The 25995-nt window shown below is 41.4% G+C and overlaps 1 protein-coding gene across 4 annotated transcripts in view; it reads right to left on the reverse strand.

Annotated features, from left to right (window-relative positions):
- The window catches only part of myo15aa (myosin XVAa), a 126790-nt gene that overhangs the window by 28823 nt on the left and 71972 nt on the right, over positions 1–25995 (reverse strand). For all 4 annotated transcript variants that reach the window (XM_062049883.1, XM_062049880.1, XM_062049882.1 and 1 more), the window contains 16 exons: positions 24578–24672; positions 20501–20630; positions 15240–15304; positions 14358–14483; positions 12294–12336; positions 12081–12225; positions 9897–9987; positions 9719–9818; positions 8476–8591; positions 8345–8404; positions 4535–4610; positions 3122–3237; positions 2937–3055; positions 2722–2863; positions 1295–1406; positions 1147–1221 (listed from right to left, as the gene is read on the reverse strand). In XM_062049883.1, the coding sequence (XP_061905867.1) occupies positions 1147–1221; positions 1295–1406; positions 2722–2863; positions 2937–3055; positions 3122–3237; positions 4535–4610; positions 8345–8404; positions 8476–8591; positions 9719–9818; positions 9897–9987; positions 12081–12225; positions 12294–12336; positions 14358–14483; positions 15240–15304; positions 20501–20630; positions 24578–24672 (1611 nt within the window). The remainder of the gene's footprint in view (positions 1–1146; positions 1222–1294; positions 1407–2721; positions 2864–2936; positions 3056–3121; positions 3238–4534; positions 4611–8344; positions 8405–8475; positions 8592–9718; positions 9819–9896; positions 9988–12080; positions 12226–12293; positions 12337–14357; positions 14484–15239; positions 15305–20500; positions 20631–24577; positions 24673–25995) is intronic.

A 25995-nucleotide genomic window follows, 5' to 3' on the forward strand; every position in this document is an offset into this window, starting at 1 on the left:
TATACTTTTTCTTGGCATAACACATTTTAAAATACTCATCTACACAATTTAAAAAAAAATTGCTTCTCCAATACAATATTGTCGTAACAGGAAAAAGCAAAAGTCATAACGAATATAATGTTTATTGTTATTAGTACTTTTATTAATGATTATTATTATTACATGCAGAGTAAAATATGAAGGACAGGGCAAAATGGAAAGATGAACCTTTATGGGACAAAAGTAGAAGTTTATCATTATTATAAAAAAACATACTAGTTCCAGAAAAACCTTTTTAATGTACAGTATTGTTTATTTTTAACCTCTATTTTGGGGGAGATTTTTTTTCTTTCTAGAATTTCCTGAGAAAAAATATTTATTTCATGTTTACATTTTTGACCATGGTGTAAAGATAGATAGATAGATAGATAGATAGATAGATAGATAGATAGATAGATAGATAGATAGATAGATAGATAGATAGATAGATGGATAGTTCTTTGTTGATTCCCTCAGGAAAATTAAAATTCCAGCAGCAGCATACAGAATTGAGATCGACTTTAAAAAGTAAATAGTAAATAATGGGGGTATAAATGGAAATAAAATAGAAAATATAACAATAAGAATAAAAATAAAAAGCAACAATAAGAATAAAAATATAACAGTAAAAATAAGAATATAACAAGAGAAACTAGGCAGTAGTGACCATGTTATGAAAATGTATTTTATGTTTTTTGTTGCAGTTTATTTCAGTATTGTTGTTGTTTTGCATCCCCTGTCATCCTAACTATTATCATTATTGAATAACAATATGATCAATTATAATTGTTAAACATGATTGAAAATTTATTTTTTATCATATTTTACTAGGAATAATGTTTGTTATTAAACATGAAAAATAGTACTTAATTAAAAAATGCATAACTTTAATTTTTACATTCTTTGTTTATTAAATGTCCTTAAAAAATGACATACTGCACATATATTAATATACATCATATTATACAATATATTAGAAATAGTAGGAGTTGTGGTAGCACAGTAGAGTAGCGTCAAATGCATGTTGGTTATACTGTTGTACATGTACAAAATAATTGCATGCATATTCTTACAATGTAAGTCAAGGTAACAAAACATGAAACCGTTTTAGTGTCCTGTTCAACCCACCAAAGTCAGGTGTCTCTCTCTTAAGTTCTTCCAGTAGCATGACTTTTTTCTTCACGATGCAGCCGTAACTTTTTCCTGCACACGACATGTTGACAGACATAAACACTTACTGGACCCACAGGAGAGACTGTGGAAGTGAGCATCTCACCTGCCTCAAGGCCATCCATACGCTGCAGTCTGATGATGTCACCTTTGTGGAAGCTGAGGAGCGTCCTGTCCTCGTTGATGTCATTCCTCACCGCCACCACATATTCAGAGTCCTGCAGCGACACAACATGTTGCTGTGTGACACAATCTAAGAGTTGAAGTGCATAAACAACAACTGACACCACATACACTATATTGCCAAAAGTATTTGACTCACATATGAACTTGAAGTGCCATCCCATTCCTAACCCATAGGGTTCAATATGACACCTTTTGCAGCTATTACAGCTTCAACTCTTCTGGGAAGGCTGTCCACAAGGTTGCGGAGTGTGTTTATAGGAATGTTCCACCATTCTTCCAAAAGCGCATTGGTGAGGTCACACACTGATGTTGGTGGAGAAGGCCTGGCTCTCAGTCTCCGTTCTAATTCATCCCAAAGGTGTTCTATATGGGTTCAGGTCAGGACTCTGTGCAGGCCAGTCAAGTTCATCCACACCAGACTGTCATCCATGTCTTTATGGACCTTGCTTTGTGCACTGGTGCACAGTCATGTTGGAAGAGGAAGGGGCCCGCTCCAAACTGTTCCCACAAGGTTGGGAGCATGGAATTGTCCAACATGTTTTGGTATCCTGGAGCATTCAACGTTCCTTTCACTGGAACTAAGGGGCCAAGCCCAACTCCTGAAAAACAACCCCACACCATAATTCCTCCTCCACCAAATTTCACACTCGGCACAATGCAGTCCGAAATGTAGCGTTCTCCTGGCAACCTCCAAACCCAGACTGGTCCATCAGATTGCCAGATGGAAAAGTGTGATTCATCAGTCCAGAGAAGGCGTCTCCACTGCTCTAGAGTCCAGTGGTGATGTCCTTTACACCACTGCATCCCACGCTTTGCATTGGACTTGGTGATGTATGGCTTAGATGCAGCTGCCCAGCCATGGAAACCCATTCCATGAAGCTCTCTGCGTACTGTAAGTGGGCTAATTGGAAGGTCACGTGAAGTTTGGAGCTCTGTAGCAACTGACTGTGCAGAAAGTCTTTGCACTATGCTGACCTCTCTGTCAGTTCACGTGGCCTACCACTTGTTGGCTGATTTGCTGTTGTTCCCAAACTCTTCACTTTTCTTATAATCAAGCCCACAGTTGACTTTGGAATATTTAGGAGCGAGGAAATTTCACGACTGGATTTGTTGCACAGGTGGCATCCTATGACAGTTCCACGCTGGAAATCACTGAGAGCGGCCCATTCTTTCACAAATGTTTGTAGAAACAGTCTCCTTGCCAAGTGATTAGGACACCTGGTTCTCATCATTTGGATGGCTGGCCAAATACTTTTGGCAATATAGTGTATTCAGAGTCCTGCAGCAACACAACACGTTGCTGTGTGACACAATCGAAGAGTTCAAGTGTATAAACAACACACTGACCTTCTTTATCTCAGTCAGGAAGTTGTCAATCATGCTTTTGACCTGCGGGGCCTTGGCAGAAAACAGTATAAGCTTCTCATTGACCAGGTTGAACTCCAGCATGTGCTTGGACGGAATGGAGACGAACAGGATGTCCGGGTAGCTGGACAGGAAGTGACACCGGATGGAATGCTTTGATCATTTCGTAACCTCTAATGTAGTGAACTGAGACCTACCTGTAAGGTCTGAGCACTCTGAAGTAGTCTGGAGCATTGGAGCTGCTCCTCACCAGCTTGAGCAGCTTGATGCCTTGGTGGGACACGGCCAGCACCTGCACACCCGTGCCCACACTGCCCTGCGACATGACAACATTCATCACTCCATTCCCTACAACTTCATCCACTCGCTGCCGAGAGCTCACTGAGGCTGGGAAAAGACGAGAGAAGTAGATCTCCCACGTGTCTCTCGCCATGGCGACCACCTTCTTCTTCACATTTTCATCCCGAGTCCCTGAGGTCTGATCCACCTGGTTTTCCACTGCAGGAGAACAACAGTACATTTATTCCAGTGACAGATTGGAGATCACTGATGGCTGTGAGAGCCTAAAAGTCTCTGAAAGTGTATGAAGTCATGTCAGGACGTTTGTGGGACTTGACCAATGTTCCCTCTAATTTTTCATGTGTGTGAGCAAAGGCAAAAAGTCCCTGAGCATTGGGTGGAGGCCGTGTGAGCAACATCAGACGTGCACACTGTGGCTACACCAGCATCACACCTGTCCCAAACCTGACTAAATAACATGTTCAATCTCCATCCATCCATCCATTTTCTACCGCTTGTCCCTTTCGAGGTTGCGGGGGGTGCTGAAGCCAATCTCAGCTGCATTCGGGCGGAAGGCGGTGTACACCCTGGACAAGTCCCCACCTCATCACAGGGCCAACACAGATAGACAGACAACATTCTCTTATTATTATAATCAAATGACAGAAGTAATTTCCATTTCTATTATAAGTGTTTAGGCCCACTTACAATGACAATAACAAAAATATTGTTTTTCATGAACTGTGTACTTGTATTGTTTGTCTGGGTGGAGGTCCTGCTTTGGAAATAATGTGTACCCCTTTCAGACATTGCATTTAGTTCCCATTAAAACATTCACATGTTGCACAATGAGATGTAAGCAGGGGATCATGTGTACATTCCTGCAACTTCCTGTTTGTAAAAAATATATTTTTATTAGTATTTATTTAATATACTAACAGCATTTCATGATTAATATTTATAAATTAAGATTCCTAATAAATGACACTAGAATAAGCACACATTTGATTGGTAAATCATAGTGTAACGACCTGGAATGACACTTTATGTGTGGTGTTGGAGTTGTCCGACTTTTTGTTTGGCTGTAAACGCATCACTGGCTAAGTGCCATATGTGCATGTGTTGGTGCAAGTGAGAAAGAGCGAGCGGCTGCTGTTGATATAACAAAGTTGCGTTTGGTCTGGTTTGTACTGCAGAAAATGACCACTTTTGCTAGATATCATTTTTTTTACTAATGTTTTGGTGATGTGTTTATGGCCGACAATAAAGAGTTTTGCTCAGTAAAGTGATGGATGGAATTCACGTCCTCAAAGCGTCTGGACAGACGTTACAATATTTGAACAATGATGACGAAAACTGTTTTCTCTGTCGTGTCCGTGTCGTGTCGAAAATTGTTATGCGCTTATTTTTTTATTTGATTTTGTGCGTGGCATGGATTTGCCGTGCGCTGAGGACGCTTGAGCAGTGCGCAATTGCACAGGCGCACACCTTAGAGGGAACATTGGACTTGACATACCTAAGAGAGTTTTCATCTTCTGTCGCTCCTCCTGGGTGATACGGATGCAGGCCTCAGAGAAGGTGTCATGTACGACCTGCACGACCCATACAAATACTGCATTTACACAAATAGAAGCAGCCACCAAACATTAGTCTTTTTCCACACTTCTGTTTTTGTAAAATAAATATTTTTAAGACATAACCAAATATCAGGATTTCACATTTCTCTACATCAAGGGTGAGTGTGTGGAGAGGGTCCACACCATCCGGTCTCTTGGCGTCCTTATCTCTGACAACATCTCCTGGTCACAAAACACTACTGCCATCACTAAGAAGGCTCAGCAGCGGCTGCACTTCCTGAGAGTCCTCGAATGGCCTTGACGCTCCAACAACAGGAGCAGGCTGTTCTGAAAACATCCCGGAGGACACCTCAATGATGGACGCTTTTGACCTCCCTCCCTCTTCAACGACACCTGGAGTCGAACTTTTGCTTGCATGCAGAACGGCCTCAGGCCTATGAACATGGACACTACATCAACACACCCAAGAAAATGGGCATATACACCCCCCCACCCCAAGCCTTCACCACCGCTTGATTCCCCTTCGGGGTGATGGACGGCTGGCAGCGCTTCATAGCAGCAGTCGACCTCCAGGGCCCCAACTCCCCCCCCCCCCCCCCCCCCTCTGTTGCGAGTTGTCGTGATTAAATGTAACATGTTTATGTGTGCATGGCATGGAGGTTTTTTCCCCACTCCAGACTAGGCCCCCCTAGGAGCCCAGTCTAGATTGTAATTTTTTACTCATCTTCTTCCCCAGCGTTTTACCTTTTTCCCACCTTTTACAGGGCGCCTCGTGGCGACCCATCAGCGTTCCTGTTCTGTAACCCTGTACACTGTTTGTTTGTCTCATCTTGAACGGGTTTGTGCTGAAAACATATTTTTGTTGTACTTGTTGCAATGACACTAAAGACCTATCCTATCCTATCCTAAGTACAACCTGGCCTCCAACCTGCTGCTGACCTTCTCCCGCTCATCCATTGAGAGCCTGCTGACATACTGCATCACAGCATGGTACGGCGGCTGCACCGCTGCAGACACGGAGAGGCTCCAGAGAGTGGTAAAGGCAGCACAGCGGATCATCAGCTGCCCTCTCCCCTCCCTGACAGACATGTACCAACATTATCAAGGACAGCTCCCGCCCTGGCTTTGACCTGTTTGACCTGCTGCCCTCAGGAAGGCGCTACAGGGTCATCAGGTCTAAGACAAACAGACTCAAGAACAGTTTTTTCCCTAAAGCCATAACCACGGTCAACTCTCATTGGCACTGATTTTATAGTTCAGCACCTCTCTGTGTGCAGTTTTTACTTTCCACCCACAGTCTGAATGCTTCTGTATATATGTATATAGTATAATATTTAAACAACACATTCAGAACATTCGTTCTCAGGACCGGACTGTGCACCTTACCTTCTTTGTGTGTGTGTGTGTGTGTGTGTTCTTGTATTTCTACCCTTCTTGAGACATCAACAAGGAAAAGTACCTTCCATATTAGGACCGGTGAACAAGTTAGGACCGAAATCATGGTCCCGATACGGAAAACCATTGCATCTAATAGAGAGCCAAATACTAGAGTCCGTGAACATTGCCCCAAAGTCTGGATTTTTTGTTGATGTAATACAAAAGTAATCATTGACAGGTTCAAAGGCAGCAATGTATGATAAAACAAGGCGGCAGCTAAAGAAGGACTTCCCTATTCATCCCCGAAAAAACCCGCCCGGTGAACAGCTGATTTTACAACTTCCGGTGCTGACGTAAGACAACCCGCATCCCATATGTGACCATAGGATGGATAAATACACTACGCTACTAAGATTATAGTGGCCCTTAACAGTTAGCCTCTACAGCTGGGTTGCCCAAAGTGCAAAGCATCAAAATACTTATTTAATACTATACTTATACTAGCTTCTAAATACTTATTTAATACTATACTTATACTAGCTTCTAAATGCTTATTTAATACTATACTTGTACTAGCTTGTAAATACTGTACTTATTTCAGGCGGTACTAATACTAGCTTGTAAATAATTATTTAATACTATACCTATACTAGCTTCTAAATATTTATTTAATTATATACGTATACTAGCTTGTAAATACTTATTTAATACTATACTTATACTAGCTTGTAAATACATTTTTAATACTATACTTATACTAGCTTCTAAATGCTTATTGAATACTATACTTATACTAGCTTCTAAATGCTTATTGAATACTATACTTATACTAGCTTCTAAATGCTTATTGAATACTATACTTATACTAGCTTGTAAATACTTATTGAATACTATACTTATACTAGCTTCTAAATGCTTATTGAATACTATACTTATACTAGCTTCTAAATACTTATTTAATACTATACTTATACTAGCATCTAAATACTTATTTAATACTATACTTATACTAGCTTGTAAATACTTATTTAATACTATAGTTATACTGGCTTGTAAATACTTATTTAATTATATATGTATACTAGCTTCTAAATACTTATTTAATACTATACTTATACTAGCTTGTAAATACTTATTTAATACTATAGTTATACTGGCTTGTAAATACTTATTTAATTATATATGTATACTAGCTTCTAAATACTTATTTAATTATATACGTATACTAGCTTGTAAATACTTATTTAATACGATACTTATACTAGCTTCTAAATACTTATTTAATACTATACTTATACTAGCATCTAAATACTTATTTAATACTATACTTATACTAGCATCTAAATACTTATTTAATACTATACTTATACTAGCATCTAAATACTTATTTAATACTATACATATACTAGCTTGTAAATACGTATTTAATACTATACTTATACTAGCATCTAAATACTTATTTAATACTATACTTATACTAGCTTGTAAATACTTATTTAATACTATAGTTATACTGGCTTGTAAATACTTATTTAATTATATATGTATACTAGCTTCTAAATACTTATTTAATACTATACTTATACTAGCTTGTAAATACTTATTTAATACTATAGTTATACTGGCTTGTAAATACTTATTTAATTATATATGTATACTAGCTTCTAAATGCTTATTTAATTATATACGTATACTAGCTTGTAAATACTTATTTAATACGATACTTATACTAGCTTCTAAATACTTATTTAATACTATACTTATACTAGCATCTAAATACTTATTTAATACTATACTTATACTAGCATCTAAATACTTATTTAATACTATACTTATACTAGCATCTAAATACTTATTTAATACTATACATATACTAGCTTGTAAATACGTATTTAATACTATACTTATACTAGCATCTAAATACTTATTTAATATTATACATATACTAGCTTGTAAATACGTATTTAATACTATACTTATACTAGCATCTAAAATACATATACTAGCTTGTAAATACGTATTTAATACTATACTTATACTAGCATCTAAATACTTATTTAATACTATACATATACTAGCTTGTAAATACGTATTTAATACTATACTTATACTAGCTTGTAAATACGTATTTAATACTATACTTATACTAGCTTGTAAATACTTCAAAAATGATCTAAGCTCATTCAATGATTGCAACTGGACTGTTGATGTTGACACTTCACTTTGCCTCTCAGGCTTCATCAGTTCATACTTGTTTGGTCTATTTCTTTTGTCAGAGAACACATTTCAGGCAAAAAGACAAATGTCCACTGCAGAGGACGCTGGCTCTCAGCAGTTTAAGGATGAATACTGTACTTAGTATGTGCATCAACCTGTTTGAAGGTCAGGTCCAGCATCAGTGGATGATTGAGGGTCTCTTTGGGATAAAACACCTGGAAGAAGACAAAAGAGTGAGAACAAAAAGAAGTTAAGGTGCAGTGTACAGTCATAGAGGGGAACACACCTCCTTCCTCAGGTACAGTTTCCAGGGGACATTGGTGTAGGTGTAATATTCATCACTGCTTCTATTGTGGAGTTTAGTCTGGATGACCTCATCTTCTACTGGTAGTTCTCTGCAGACTGGACACACATGTATGTATTTATTCCTAAAAAACTTCATGAAACAAGATGGTGATTGTACGTCTGCATGGTCATTTGTTGCCAGGACTAAAGTCACAATGGGAATATACTATGAAACTGACAGGCTGTCTGAATGGCAAACAATTGGCTCAAGATTTTGTGTCTTTTATCGCTGTATTAATCATATTATTTATATGCAATGCACTAGAAGTGTAAACAACCATTATATGTAGAACACAGCATCCTTTAGTTGTTCATGATATGGGGCATTTTGCTGGTATATTAAGGCACAAAGAACTTTAAAATGTAGTTTTTATTACCCACAATTTCCTGCAAATTGCAAATTTAATCAATATAATTTAAAATATTACATTTGTACCCTGGAAAAATAGCATTTGCTGCCCGTTTCAGGCCTGTTTTGCTGCCAACGGAACTGGTGCTTTACAGAGAGTAAATGGGGCAATGAGAAAGGAGGATTACCTCCAAATTCTTCAGGACAAGCTAAAATCATCAGCCCGGAGGTTGGGTCTTGGGCGCAGTTGGGTGTTCCAACAGGACAATGACCCCAAGCACACGTCAAAATTGGTAAAGGAATGGCTAAATCAGGCTAGAATGAAGGTTTTAGAATGGCCTTCCCAAAGTCCTGACTTAAACGTGTGGACAATGCTGAAGAAACAAGTCCATGTCAGAAAAGCAACACATTTAGCTGAACTGCACCAATTTTGTCAAGAGGAGTGGTCAAAAATTCCAGCAGAAGCTTGTGGATGGCTACCAAAAGCGCCTTATTGCAGGTAAACTTGCCAAGGGACATGTAAGCAAATATTAACATTGCTGTATGTATACTTTTGACCCTCACATTTTCAGTAGAGCCATAATAAATTCATAAAAGAAGCAAACTTCATGAATGTTTTTTGTGACCAACAAGTATGTGCTCCAATCACTACATCACAACAAAATAAGAGTTGTAGAAATGATTGTAAACTCAAGACAGCCATGACATGATGTTCTTTACAAGTGTATGTACACTTATGACCACAACAGTAAATCCTGAGCACTCTTACTAAAACACAGTTATAAAATTGTTTTTTATGTGCCTCTTGATGAATTCAAACATGTGAACACTTCACCTGCAGGATGGGCGGGGCCTGTGTCGGCGCTTGTTGGTGCAACAGGATTGGTTTGCGGAAGTCCTCTTGCCTCTTTTTGATGGAAACGCTGAGACTTCTTCTGAGTGTGAAACAACAACAAAGTGCATTCAGATGTGAGTGTATGTTGTGTTGTAGTGTGTGTGGTGTGGGGTTGTACTGGTTGAGGTGGGTTGGCCATTTGGTCTTTAAGGATCTCCAGGGCTTCATCATGGGGGTCTGGCTTCTTCACAAACGTTCCATCATCTTTCCTAGACACATGTAAGCAGATAGCAAGCATTTAAAGCATTGGTGACCACACTTTTACTGCAGGCCAGCTACTTTTCCAATGTACCATGTGGAGGGCATCATTCATATATATCATTTATATTGATTTATTTATGAAAGAGAGGTTAACAAGTTAAAGGTGTTTAATGATAATACAAGCATGTTTAACACTCCTTTCTTTCATGAAGACAAGAATATAAGTTGGTGTGATTGTGATGACTTGCATTGATAGGAATCAGACAGTAGTGATGACAACCTCCACATTTTCAAATGGAGGAGAGAAAAAAGTCCTCCTTTCTGTCCAATACCACATGAAAGTGCTTTGCCTTTTTGTTTGTCCAGCTTCCATACTCCTTTTTTTACACTTTACAAGAAACACATTGGCGGAAAACTCCCTAGCTTGCGAGCTTTCTGAGACTCTTATTTTGTTAGCGCAGGCAGTATGGAGCAGGGCTTTTATTGTGAAAAAAGGAACCATGCGGTCAGTCTTTAGAGCTTTGCGAGCGTCTGTTGAAATACCTTACGCCATCGACTGACACACTCTCCACCATCATCCTCCCCCATCGACTGACACACCCGCCACTATCACCCTCCACCATTGACTGACACGCCCTCCACCATCAGCTGACACACTTACGCCATCGACTGACACACCCTCCACCATCACCCTCCACCATGGACTGACACACCCTCCACCATCGACTGACACACTCTCCACCATCACCCTCCACCATGGACTGACACACCCTCCACCATCGACTGACACACCCTCCACCATCGACCGACACACCCTCCACCATCAACTGACAGACCCTCCGCCATCGACTGACACACTCTCCACCATCACCCTCCACCATTGACTGACACACCCTCCACCATCGACTGACACACCCTCCACCATCGACTGACACACTCTCCACCATCACCCTCCACCATCGACTGACACACCCTCCACCATCGACCGACACACCCTCCACCATCGACTGACAGACCGTCCGCCATCGACTGACACACTCTCCACCATCACCCTCCACCATTGACTGACACACCCTCCACCATCGACTGACACACCCTCCATCATCGACCGACACACCCTCCACCATCGACTGACAGACCCTCCGCCATCGACTGACACACTCTCCACCATCACCCTCCACCATCACCCTCCACCATGGACTGACACACCCTCCACCATCGACTGACACACTCTCCACCATCGACTGACACACCCTCCACCATCGACCGACACACCCTCCACCATCGACTGACACACTCTCCACCATCACCCTCCACCATCACCCTCCACCATTGACTGACACACCCTCCACCATCGACTGACACACCCTCCACCATCGACTGACACACTCTCCACCATCGACTGACACACCCTCCACCATCGACTGACACACCCTCCACCATCACCCTCCACCATTGACTGACACACCCTCCACCATCGACTGACACACCCTCCACCATCGACTGACACACTCTCCACCATCGACTGACACACCCTCCACCATCGATTGACACACTCTCCACCATCAACTGACACACTCTCCACCATCCCCCTCCACCATTGACTGACACACCCTTCACCATTGACTGACACACCCTCCACCATCGACTGACACACTCTCCATCATCGACTGACACACCCTCCACCATCGACTGACAGACCGTCTGCCATTGACTGACACACCCTCCACCATCGACTGACACACCCTCCGCCATCGACTGACACACCCTCCGCCAATGACTGACACACTCTCCGCCATCTACTGACACACCCACCACCATCACCCTCCACCATCGACCGACACACCCTCCACCATCGACTGATACACCCTCCCCCATCGACTGACACACCCTCCACCATAGACTGACAGACCCTCCGCCATCGACTGACACACCCTCCGCCATCGACTGACACACCCACCACCATCACCCTCCACCATCGACCGACACACCCTCCGCCATCGACTGACACACCCTCCACCATCGACCGGTAGCTCGCCATCGCCGTAATGGGCACCCCTGACTTGCAGTAAGTGTGTAGCGTACAGTAGGTGTTACCTACCGTTTGATGGAAGATCCGGGTGGGGACACGGTGGCTGGCTGGTGGTGTTTGATGATGTCCTTGATATCGTGGCTGGGCTCCATGCGCTCAGTGTTACTCACACTGGCCCTGACCAAGTCCTCTGGAGGCGGACCACGTGTGGGACCTGGATATTGAAGTTACATTTACATTGCAATCATGGATATTATGGCTAAGCATGAAAGTGGCACTAACTCATTTTGCTGGATCTTGTGGGGGAATCCTCTCTTTCTTTCACCTGCACACATTGATTGGATAGTTAGTCTGCATGTCATTCATCATGATGCACAACCTCAGCACTAGTTAGTCTGCATGTCATTCATCATGATGCACAACCTCAGCACTAGTTAGTCTGCATGTCATTCATCACAATGCACAACCTCAGCACTAGTTAGTCTGCATGTCATTCATCACAATGCACAACCTCAGCACTAGTTAGTCTGCATGTCATTCATCATGATGCACAACCTCAGCACTAGTTAGTCTGCATGTCATTCATCATGATGCACAACCTCAGCACTAGTTAGTCTGCATGTCATTCATCATGATGCACAACCTCAGCACTAGTTAGTCTGCATGTCATTCATCATGATGCACAACCTCAGCACAAGTTAGTCTGCATGTCATTCATCATGATGCACAACCTCAGCACTAGTTAGTCTGCATGTCATTCATCATGACGCACAATCTCAGCACTAGTTAGTCTGCATATCATTCATCATGATGCACAACCTCAGCACTAGTTAGTCTGCATGTCATTCATCATGATGCACAACCTCAGCACTAGTTAGTCTGCATGTCATTCATCATGATGCACAACCTCAGCACTAGTTAGTCTGCATGTCATTCATCATGATGCACAACCTCAGCACTAGTTAGTCTGCATGTCATTCATCATGATGCACAACCTCAGCACTAGTTAGTCTGCATGTCATTCATCATGATGCACAACCTCAGCACTAGTTAGTCTGCATGTCATTCATCATGATGCACAACCTCAGCACTAGTTAGTCTGCATGTCATTCATCATGATGCACAACCTCAGCACTAGTTAGTCTGCATGTCATTCATCATGATGCACAACCTCAGCACTAGTTAGTCTGCATGTCATTCATCATGATGCACAACCTCAGCACTAGTTAGTCTGCATGTCATTCATCATGATGCACAACCTCAGCACTAGTTAGTCTGCATGTCATTCATCACGATGCACAACCTCAGCACTAGTTAGTCTGCATGTCATTCATCATGATGCACAACCTCAGCACTAGTTAGTCTGCATGTCATTCATCACGATGCACAACCTCGGCACTAGTTAGTCTGCATGTCATTCATCATGATGCACAACCTCAGCACTAGTTAGTCTGCATGTCATTCATCACGATGCACAACCTCGGCACTAGTTAGTCTGCATGTCATTCATCATGATGCACAACCTCAGCACTAGTTAGTCTGCATGTCATTCATCATGATGCACAACCTCAGCACTAGTTAGTCTGCATGTCATTCATCATGATGCACAGCCTCAGCACTAGTTAGTCTGCATGTCATTCATCATGATGCACAACCTCAGCACTAGTTAGTCTGCATGTCATTCATCATGATGCACAACCTCAGCACTAGTTAGTCTGCATGTCATTCATCATGATGCACAACCTCAGCACTAGTTAGTCTGCATGTCATTCATCATGATGCACAACCTCAGCACTAGTTAGTCTGCATGTCATTCATCACGATGCACAACCTCAGCACTAGTTAGTCTGCATGTCATTCATCATGATGCACAACCTCAGCACTAGTTAGTCTGCATGTCATTCATCATGATGCACAACCTCGGCACTAGTTAGTCTGCATGTCATTGATCATGATGCACAACCTCAGCACTAGTTAGTCTGCATGTCATTCATCATGATGCACAACCTCAGCACTAGTTAGTCTGCATGTCATTCATCATGATGCACAACCTCAGCACTAGTTAGTCTGCATGTCATTCATCATGATGCACAACCTCAGCACTAGTTAGTCTGCATGTCATTCATCATGATGCACAACCTCAGCACTAGTTAGTCTGCATGTCATTCATCATGATGCACAGCCTCAGCACTAGTTAGTCTGCATGTCATTCATCATGATGCACAACCTCAGCACTAGTTAGTCTGCATGTCATTCATCATGATGCACAACCTCAGCACTAGTTAGTCTGCATGTCATTCATCATGATGCACAACCTCAACACCGTACTTTGTGCTTGCTGCTTACAGGACTTGGAGTGCGGGAGTTTAGCGGCGAGTGCATGTAATACTGTAGCGGCGGCGATGGCGAGGAAGGGAACGAGGACATCATCTGCTGCTGGATTGCAAGGGCCTGCATGGTCATCTGCTGGGCCTGCACATCACAAACAAGAGTATTCATGACACAATCTGTCAAAGTTATGATGTCACACATAAGATGCATGCAAACTTATCTAGATGTATTGTCTGTGTTATTATCAGTTATGAAGTCGTCATGTGTGCCACAGTAGATTCAGTCTCAGTGAGTTTGCAGACTTAAGAAATAGAACATGATGTCAGCTGTGGGAATATCACTTTTCTGCACTGGAATGGAAGCAGGAGTTCAGAACATACAGAGACCGAGTTTTCCATCGAATTCACAATAATACAAAAAAATTTATCTACAAAAATAAATCTTTAATTGTCACCATAGTCAATCAAGGAGAATTTGACATCTTTAGATAGTAGTGCTGTTCTGTAGTAATGCAGACAGTTGTAAAATGTTTAATATCAGGCACTTATGTTCCAGTTTTGCACCCATTTTTATTATTTTAATAAATGTGGGAATTATTAAATGTTTATTTTTCAAAATTAATTGTTTTTTTAAGTTCAAAGTGCAAAAACGCCTTATTAGTGCATAAATATTTATTTTTGTGCACTCTGGTTAGCTGGTGGTGTTTGGATCTTAGTAAATTAGGCCCTTAGTCTTTGTTTAGGTGAATTTTCAATGCAACTCATGTAAACATTTGAATATTGGCTAGTAAGAAGAATGACTGTTGTCCCTTGATTAACTAGCAGCTGCAATGTACTATACAGTTGTTCATCCATCCATCCATCCAAACCCTTAATCTATATTCTACATGAAATCTACCAGAATGATGGCTTGTTGGTTGATGATGGCTTGCTGCTGTTGGGTCAGTAGAGCCTGCTCCGTTCCTGCAAGAAAAGCAGACAAATAAGTTGTTGGTACAAGTAAACTGAACCACCCACTGCAGACTTGAATAGGATAGGAACATAGTGTAAGACAGTATACTTTGACAGAAGTAGACAGGAACATAGTGTAAACAGTATACTTTGACAGAAGTGGATATGAACATAATGTAAGACAGTATACTTTGACAGAAGTAGACAGGAACATAGTGTAAGACAGTATACTTTGACAGAAGTAGACAGGAACATAGTGTAAGACAGTATACTTTGACAGAAGTGGACAGGAACATAGTGTAAGACAGTATACTTTGACAGAAGTGAACTGGAACATAGTGTAAACAGTATACTTTGACAGAAGTGGACAGGAACATAGTGTAAGACAGTATACTTTGACAGAAGTAGACAGGAACATAGTGTAAACAGTATACTTTGACAGAAGTGGACAAGAACATAGTGTAAGACAGTATACTTTGACAGAAGTGGACAGGAACATAGTGTAAGACAGTATACTTTGACAGAAGTGGACAGGAACATAGTGTAAGACAGTATACTTTGACAGAAGTGGACAGGAACATAGTGTAAGACAGTATACTTTGACAGAAGTAGACAGGAACATAGTGTAAACAGTATACTTTGACAGAAGTGGACAGGAACATAGTGTAAACAGTATACTTTGACAGAAGTGGACAGGAACATAGTGTAAACAGTATACTTTGACAGAAGTAGACAGGAACATAGTGTAAGACAGTATACTTTGACAGAAGTGGACAGGAACATAGTGTAAGACAGTATACTTTGACAGAAGTGGACAGGAACATAGTGTAAACAGTATACTTTGACAGAAGTGGACAGGAACATAGTGTAAGACAGTATACTTTGACAGAAGTGGACAGGAACATAGTGTAAACAGTATACTTTGACAGAAGTGGACAGGAACATAGTGTAAACAGTATACTTTGACAGAAGTGGACTGGAACATAGTGTAAATAGTATACTTTGACAGAAGTGGACAGGAACATAGTGTAAACAGTATACTTTGACAGAAGTGGACAGGAACATAGTGTAAGACAGTATACTTTGACAGAAGTGGACAGGAACATAGTGTAAGACAGTATACTTTGACAGAAGTGGACAGGAACATAGTGTAAACAGTATACTTTGACAGAAGTGGACAGGAACATAGTGTAAACAGTATACTTTGACAGAAGTGGACAAGAACATAGTGTAAGACAGTATACTTTGACAGAAGTGGACAGGAACATAGTGTAAACAGTATACTTTGACAGAAGTGGACAGGAACATAGTGTAAGACAGTATACTTTGACAGAAGTGGACAGGAACATAGTGTAAGACAGTATACTTTGACAGAAGTGGACAGGAACATAGTGTAAACAGTATACTTTGACAGAAGTGGACAGGAACATAGTGTAAACAGTATACTTTGACAGAAGTGGACAAGAACATAGTGTAAGACAGTATACTTTGACAGAAGTGGACAGGAACATAGTGTAAACAGTATACTTTGACAGAAGTGGACAGGAACATAGTGTAAGACAGTATACTTTGACAGAAGTGGACAGGAACATAGTGTAAGACAGTATACTTTGACAGAAGTGGACTGGAACATAGTGTAAACAGTATACTTTGACAGAAGTGGACAGGAACATAGTGTAAGACAGTATACTTTGACAGAAGTGGACAGGAACATAGTGTAAACAGTATACTTTGACAGAAGTGGACAGGAACATAGTGTAAGACAGTATACTGTGACAGAAGTGGAATGATTGAAGTCTTTAGCACTGCCATGCCTTGAGGCCACACATGCGGAGGACATCCATGATTGTAGCAGACGCACCTGTCAACACAGGCATGGGAGGAAGGGAGGGCACAGCCCCAAAAGCTGGGACAGTGGTGTCATGTGACGCTACATCAGGAACATGGTCAGAGAGGGCCACAGTGGGGGCCACAGTGGGGGCCTCAGATGGGGTTAGAGGAGTGGGGGTTTTATTTGTGCTAGTGAATGAGGTGTGTTGATGGTAGGGGGCCTGGGGTCGGTTGTATTGGTGGTACTGTTGGTGCTGATGGTGATGGTGGTGAGAGGGCATGGCAGGGATGGGTGGCATCATCCCTCCTGCAACTGGCAGCACTGGCACAGCTTGAGGAGCAGCAATTAGGAAAAGTTAGGGTGGGATCTAACTGGCATTGTCCTTCTGGCTGTATTGAAAAGTTACGGTCAAAATACAATTAAACAATAAGAAGAAATTATTTTGCAAGAGTGAAGTTGTTACTTTTGCCTTCTATTCCAAAACCCAAAAGCAGTGAAGTTGTCACGTTGTGTAAATGGTAAATAAAAACAGAATACAGAGATTTGCAAATCCTTTTCAACTTATATTCAGCTGAATAGACTGCAAAGACAAGATATTTAATGTTGGAACTGAAAAACGTTGTTATTTTTTGCAAATATTAGCTCATTTGGAATTTGATGCCTGCAACATGTTTCAAAAGAGCTGGCACAAGTGGCAAAAAAGACTGAGAAAGTTGAGGAATGCTCATCAAACACTTATTTGGAACATCCCACAGGTGAACAGGCTAATTGGGAACAGGTGGGTGCCATGATTGGGTATAAAAGCAGACAAGGGCGGGGCGAGGGTCACCACTTTGTCAACAAATGCCTGAGCAAATTCTTTAAGAACAACATTTCTCAACCAGCTACTACAAGGAATTTAGGGATTTCACCATCTACGCTCCGTAACATCTTCAAAAGGTTCTGGAGAAATCACTGCACGTAAGCCATGATATTACGGACCTTCTATCCCTCAGGCGGTACTGCATCAAAAAGCCACATCAGTGCGTAAAAGATATCACCACATGGGCTCAGGAACACTTCAGAAAACCACTGTCAGTAACTACAGTTGGTCGCTACATCTGTAAGTGCAAGTTAAAACTCTACTATGCAAAGCCAAAGCCATTTATCAACAACACCCAGACCTTCTTTACCTCATTTATACATTCTTGTATAAATACTTGTTTTAATATTTTTGTCTTATTTGACCCTTTTTACCTTATTTTACCTTCTATTTACCTTTGTTTCCCATTTATTTAACCTTTCTACCTTTTATTTACCTACTTTTGCATTTTTTTTTTTGCAAATATATTTTTTGGGATTTTCCAGTTAAAATCACATTTGACAATCATACTTTGCTCACTCAGACCCTTCATACATGCACACATCCACACTCACATGCACGCTTGAGGAGAGAGGTGCACTTAGGCTTTAACACCTCAAGGTTTACAGTATGGACATTATTAGAAAAAGTACCCAGATATTGTATATATCCATCCATCCTGCTCTGGCTCAGGATCAGCAGACGATCCAGACCATAGCAAGATGGATGAATATTCCTCGGCATCAAGGATCCTCAGGAAGTGATCACTAGATCACCTCCCGGGGACCTCTCCACCCTTCACACTTAAAAAAGAAGAAGAAAGTTATATTTCCGTGGCTTGATCAGATGCAAAAAAAAAGGAAAGAAAAAAAAAGCAAATAAGCTGTGATAAAACTAGAGATGTCCGATAATATCGGACTGCCGATATTATCGGCCGATAAATGCTTTAAAATGTAATATCGAAAATTATCGGTATCGGTTTCAAAAAGTAAAATGTATGACTTTTTAAAACGCCGCTGTACGGAGTGGTACCCGGATGTACGGAGAAGTACAGAGCAGTTGCGTCTCCCAGTCATACTTGCCAGCCCTCCCCATTTTCCCGGGAGACTCCCGAATTTCAGTGCCCCTCCCGAAAATCTCCCGGGGCAACCATTCTCCCGAATTTCTCCCGATTTCCACCCAGACAACAATATTGGGGGCGTGCCTTAAAGGCACTGCCTTTGCGTGCCGGCCCAATCACATAATAACTACAGCTTTTCACACACACAAGTGAATGCAACGCATACTTGGTCAACAGCCATACAGGTCACACTGAGGGTGTCCGTATAAACAACTTTAACACTGTTGCAAATATGCGCCACACTGTGAACCCACACCAAACAAGAATGACAAACACATTTCGGGAGAACATCCGCACTGTAACACAACATAACAAATACCCAGAACCCCTTGCAGCACTAACTCTTCCAGGACACTACAATATACACCCCCCGCTATCCCCCAGCCCCGCCCACCTCAACCTCCTCATGCTCTCTCAGGGAGAGCATGTCCCAAATTCAGGCATAATAATGTGTTAATTCCACGACTGTATATATCGGTATCGGTTGATATCGGAATCGGTAATTAAGAGTTGGACAATATCGGAATATCGGATATCGGCAAAAAAGCCATTATGGGACATATTAAGATAAAACTATATGAAAAGTGACACAAAAAAGCAATGGTAGTGTGGGAACAATACAAAAAATAAAAACAATAATAAAAAAGGAATACAAATTAAAAAAAAGTTACGACAATTCCCCCCCCCTCCCTTTTCTTTCCCTTTTTCTTTCCTGAGAAAAAAACAAGGCTATAAGTTATGATTCATTATATGTCAGTAAAGGCTTCCAGGTTAGTTCCCATTTATTCATATTTGTAGAGTTTATAAATCTTAAAAGTCATTACGTTCACAAGTTCATTTAACCAGTCCCTGAAGTTCGGTGCAGATGGGGTTTTCCCACTCTTTTACTTTTGCATGTATTTACCTTATTTGACCTACTTTTAACTTGTATTCACCTTCTTTTGACACTCTTAAACCTTAGCTGTGGAGGGAATGAGAGTAGAGTAGATCAAATGAGTCATGTGTAGTTACCCTGAATGCTCGTCTATGCATTAACCATGAGGAGGAATGGCGCTCATTACCGCCTCCAAGCTTAATGGCGTGTCAAATTCACTGTCACACTTTAAACGTTTGCCTTTAATAATGTGGGAATAAATTCACACATTGCATCATATTTGCTTTGCTCATGACTTCCTATTTCTTTTTAAGATGTATCCAACTTAAAACATGATCTGCAGTGTAGCTGGTATTTATTGACTGTATAACCATCCAGTTAACAGTTTACCATGCATTGCACACAACTGAATAATTGATGTAAAACAGAAAAGAGTGTGAGGGTAGATTACAAAACAAGAAAAGAAAGTAAAACATAAATAGTTACTCATATAACAACATTAATGCACAAACAAAAATGCAGAAAAAAAACATGGTCTTTACCTCCAGGGTGTATTCCAGGTGGATACGACCTACTTGGGACCAAATGACTCTCCCCCTCTCCTCCTCCTGGGATGCCAACACCTCCGCCTCCCTTCATCCTTGCTGCCATGCTTGCAGTCTTTTCCACGTCCTGGAGAAGAAAAGTGCTGGTTAGAAGTTGGGAGACATTTAAAAACTACAGCAAAAGGTTGAACGCAGAGAGTGGATGGAGAAGAGCAACGGAGGAAATGAATATGCCCCTAGCAGTACCGTAAATATTGGAAGAGAGATGCACCAAAATACAGCTTCAACATAAATGAATCCAGATGCTCCTAAAAATACTACAACATAGAAACACCTGCATATGTTTCATGTAATGACATCTAAAAGAAAAGATGATCAAAAATGATAGTCAATAAGGTAACCAAAATAATAATTGTGAGTATGGTACAGTGCACTTTAAATTGCACTAATAAATATATTGTTCAATTAATATTTTTTGTAACACTTTAGTATGGGGAACATATTCACCATTAATTAGTTGCTTATTAACATGCAAATTAGTAACATATTGGCTCTTAATTAGTCATTCAGTACTTATTAATGCCTTATTCTGCATGGCCTTATTATACAACAACCCTAACCCTAACCCTCTAACCCTAACCAAATAACTCTAAATTAAGCCTTTGTGTTACGGCGGGGTTGCAGCTTGCTTCAAGGTTCGTTCCCCCGGGATGCAAACCGGACGACTCCGGACAGGACTTGCAGGTAGTCAGCACTAGTTAGTTTTCCTCGAAAATCAAAGAGGTACAAAAAAACAGGAAACAAGCCGACGGAAAAAGGTGCCGATCGCACTGGAAGCTAAGGCTACCACTTAGCATAGAATAGAGACAGGAATACTCACGTAGCTGTTGCGTGTAGCAAACAAAGAAGCCAGGACGAGTGTGGCGAGAGAGGTGAATAAATAGCTCTCTGATTTGTGGTCGACTGCAGGTGAGAGTGCCGACCACTAACCAGAGGCAGGTGAATCCAATTAATCCCCATAGAAACCAAAACAAACCGAGAGGTGCACAAAACAGGAACTAAGGGAGTCCAAAAATAACAGAACAAAACTAAAACCTGATCCGGGCCACGGATCATGACACTTTGTTACTTAGAATATGTTCCCCTGGTGTCCAAATAACTCTTAATTAAGTCTTTGTTACTTAGAATATGTTCCCCATACTAAAGTGTTACCATTTTTTTAACACAATCACAATTTGTTATGTGCTTCACTAACTACTTGTATGTCATAGAAGGAAGCTTTACGTTACAAATGTGCCTAATAAAGCAGCCAGTAAAATGTACATGCACATTGTCGCTGTCAATTACGGTAAGGGGTTCCGTAACCTTATCTGGTCTCTTTCATACAACAACCGCTCACTTCAATCATCCGTCAACACTCTAAACCAGGGGTCTCAAACTGGCGGCCCACGAGACGATATTTTGTGGCCCCCGCCTAAGAAAGTTTATTTGAATGGCGCTTGACAGTGTTGTGTGCAGAGCTGAATGAACCTACCAATCGCAGTGGGTATGTGGGGCCAGACATGGACCAGGCTTGACGCAAGCAGAGAAACATTTCTCAACTAGAAGAGGCAATTCCTGAAGGAATTGCGTGTGAATGCTCCAATGCTGAAGTTGAAGTGAATTGCTGACAGAATGTAGTATGAATGTAAGAATAGTTTGAATGTTGGAATGCTTTGAATGTTGAAGAGCTGACGATGAACTGAAATGCTAATGGGATGTAGGGTGAATGTAAAAATGTTTTGAATGTTGCAATGGTTTGAATGTTGAAGAGTTTGAATTTCCAGGAAAATGGGAATTTGGTTTGGAACTTGGGAAAGTGTTAGTTTGAATGTCCAGGATGAGTGGAATGTGTTAGTTTTGGAATGGTTTGAATAAGTTGAAAAATGTGGGAATTGTGCAACTTGGAAAAATGTCCCATTCATTTCAATGGGAACTTCCTGGAAATTTGACAACAAATGATGAGGAGCATGAATTACCTGAATGAGCTGAATTGGTTGGTGTTGGAATTGGTTAAATCGGGCAAGAAATACTGAAGTAGTAAATGGTATTAGGGAATTTCGGGAAAATCTGGAATTTTTTTGAACTTGGAAAAAGGGTAGTTTTAATTTCCAGACTGGTGGAATGTGTTAAAGGTGGAATGGTTTGAATGGGTTGAAAAATGTGGGGATTGTGGAAGTTTGAAAAATGTCCCATTCATTTCAATGGGAATTTCCAAAACATTTGGGAATTTCGGAAAAAGCGGGAATTTTTTTGAAAATGGTAAAAAAAACCTTAAATGGTCTGAATGAGTTGGTGTTTAATTTTTTTTTAAATCGGTGGAGAAATGTTGAAGTAGTAACATGTTGAAATGAGAAATGGTATTACGGAATTCCTGGAATTGCAGGAAAACCGGGAATTTTTCCAGTTAAAAAAAAAACTTCATTTTTGGTCCTGATTAAGAGTAATGTTTTGATGGTGGAAAGGTTGAAATGCGTTGAAAAATGTGGGAGGAGTAGTCGCCAGAAAAAAGGGTGGAAATAGGGCTTTGGAAAAGCAGGAATTCTGGAAAATCCTGAAATTTTTTTGAACTTGGAAAAGGGGAAGTTTGAATTTCCAGAATGGTTGAATGTGTTGAAGGTGCAATGGTTTAAATCGATTGAAATATGTGGAAATGGTGGAAGTTTGAAAAATGGGCAATTAATTTTGAATGGGAAAGATGTCCCGGAAGACCTGGAATTCTGGGAAATCTGGGAATTAGACAAGGGAAAGCCCGCAATTCCTGAACAGGCTGAACAGTTTGAAGTTAGAAAGGTTTGAATCGGATGAAAAATCTGGAGAAGAAGAATAAGTTGAAGAACAAATAGATGAATTTTGGTGTAGAAAACCATAAGTGTGAATGTTTTGGAGCATTCACACAACTAGATGAGGCAATTCCTGAAGGAATTGTGTGTGAATGCTCCAATGCTGAAGTTGAACTGAAATCTGAAGTTGAAACAAAAATTGAGCTGTTTTTCCTAATTGCTGATTCCGTGGCTGTGACCAAATCAAGTGTAGGAACCTGATGTGGAGTCATGGCAAAGGTAAAGCCTTTCGCCAATACATCTTTTTCTGGTTGGGTAAGATTTCTGCTGGACACAGTCTTTACCCATCTATAGTGTGAGTCGTTATCGGTTGAGTTTTTAGCCTCCAAATGAGTGCTTGCAGTGTGGAGGTGTTATTACGAAGTTGTCGTTTATTTTACTTTCTTGTTTGTTTTACTTTGGTTCTGTTGTGTTGTGTAAGTTGGGCGTTGATTGTGAAATACATCACCTTTTCATAGACCACGGAGAGTTGTCTTTCTCACGACAATAGGGCGAATCCATCCTTGCCCAGGCACACGCTCCTGGTTTTCCGTTATTTTGTTGCTTCTGAGTTTGTTTTCTTGAATTTAAACCAATTGTGCTCTGCATTGTTAAATATGATCCAATTTGATCATAAGACTCGATAGTTGTGACATTCACGATCAAACCAAATCTATTGACTGGCTCATTAACATGAACGGTGAGATTTGGGTCTAGTTTTATGGGACATTTTTTTCTTGTAATTACATTTTTTATCGTTATGCGTCTCACACACATGAAAACACAAGCTCCTCCTCACAGCAGCACCCGCTGCTCGAAGAAGACATCAACTGCAGATTGACGCGTGTTTTCATGTCTCCAAAACATACGAAAAAGTCTCAAGGAGGAGTTTGTAAGTCGCCAGATTTAGGGAGAAAGTCGCCCATTTGGCAGCACTGGTGCAAAGCTACAGAATGCACATAAAAAGTGGAGAAAGTGCACAACAGAGCACACTCTGTAGGAGACAAGTGTGGACAAACATCTAATCAGCATTGAAGCTACAGACACACAAAACTATGTGTTTTCCTAGTTGGATTTACTAGCAGAACTTTAGAACTGTCTAAATTGTAGAATCTGAGACATGTTTAATTTAATTGTTGAAAAATAGCATACATATATTTATATTTTGATCATGACATGTGTTGTATTTGTAGACGAGTGTCAGTATACTCACTATGGTGCCATCTGATAGCACGGGATCAAACAAGCTGTCCAGGTAGCGGTCCATTCCTCTCTGTGTCTGACCATCACTGAAGGCGTCTGACTCCACTGCACACAAGGCAGAAACGTGCACACCTTCATTAGATTGCAGTGTGATACACACACTGGCCGTGTCATTAGGTACAAGACTCAATAAACTTAAGTGTCGAGTGGGGGTTAGGGGCAAAAGCTTCACTGGGGTCTTTAGGTGGGCACCCCCCCTTCATTGGTGTTTCGTTAAAAGGCCCACGACACCGCCGGACGGCTCAACGGCGACATCTGGCGTCCCAGGTGTGCCCCCCTCTGCCTTTACCCCTAGATGTCATCTTGCAGCCCAGTCGGGGTCCTTTCTCTCGATCCATATCCATCTGCTACTTCGTTCGGCAGCATCCGACAGCGATTTGACAGACCTCTCACTCCCATTACTTTCAGAAACTTGGTTGTGGACGTGGATGCGAAGCCTCTGCACCCAACTTCAACTGGAAGCACTCGGGCACGCCAGCCCTGCCTCAGCTGATATGTCCGCATACCTCAGTTGTTTGCGCTCATATGCTTCACCAACTGCTGCTTCCCATGGCACAGTTAATTCAACAATGAACACAGTCTTCTGGGAGGTTGACCACAAGACCAGGTCCGGCCTAAAGCTGGTTGTACTGATCTCAGGCGGGAAGATGAGTTTCTGGTCAAAGTCAACCTGCGTTTTCCAGTCCCGGGCACAGTCCAGAAGGGTTGCCTCCACTCTTGCAGATGGTTTTGGTGGGAGTTGTCCTGCTCTTACGAACGGAGTGGTGATTGAGTGACTAGGACCTGGTTGTGCCTCCAGGTGTAGCGGCCTTAAGACAAACTGATTTTGCAGCCGGTGAGGATGCAGGGGGTTGACAGAGTGCACAAGAAAGATCTTCTCCAAACCATTGGTTTAAGTTCTTGGGTGTGGGAAGAACATCGTAGGTGGCTCTGATGATGAAGCTGATTTGGCTCCCTTCCATTTCCTAAAGATCCTTCCATGTGAGCTTACGATGCTCCAGGTTTTCCCAGCTGGATCACTGTCCCTGTTTGGACTGTGCCACCGCTGTTGCACATCTGTCTACCTCCTCTTGTTGCCGAACCTGATCAACAACCAGCTTTCTCCTCTAGGCTGATGTTGCCTTGTGCCATGTGGGTCGACTAAGTCCAAACCCACCTCTTCCGTGCTGCACCTGTCCCACAATGTCTGTGCTGCACGGCCTCAGATGGGATCCATTTCCTCCCGGTTGCCAGTCTGGGAGCAACCGGGAATCTGAGGGGAATGCCAACCACTGGCATTCCCCTCAGTCTTGCGAACCTACAATTGCTAGCCCCAGACCTTTTGAAGTGGATTTTGGACTTTGCCGTGGCTTCCTGGTCCAATGTGAC

The sequence above is a fragment of the Entelurus aequoreus genome, linkage group LG06 (genome assembly GCF_033978785.1).
Source record: "Entelurus aequoreus isolate RoL-2023_Sb linkage group LG06, RoL_Eaeq_v1.1, whole genome shotgun sequence".
NCBI classification, from domain to species: Eukaryota; Metazoa; Chordata; class Actinopteri; order Syngnathiformes; family Syngnathidae; genus Entelurus; species Entelurus aequoreus.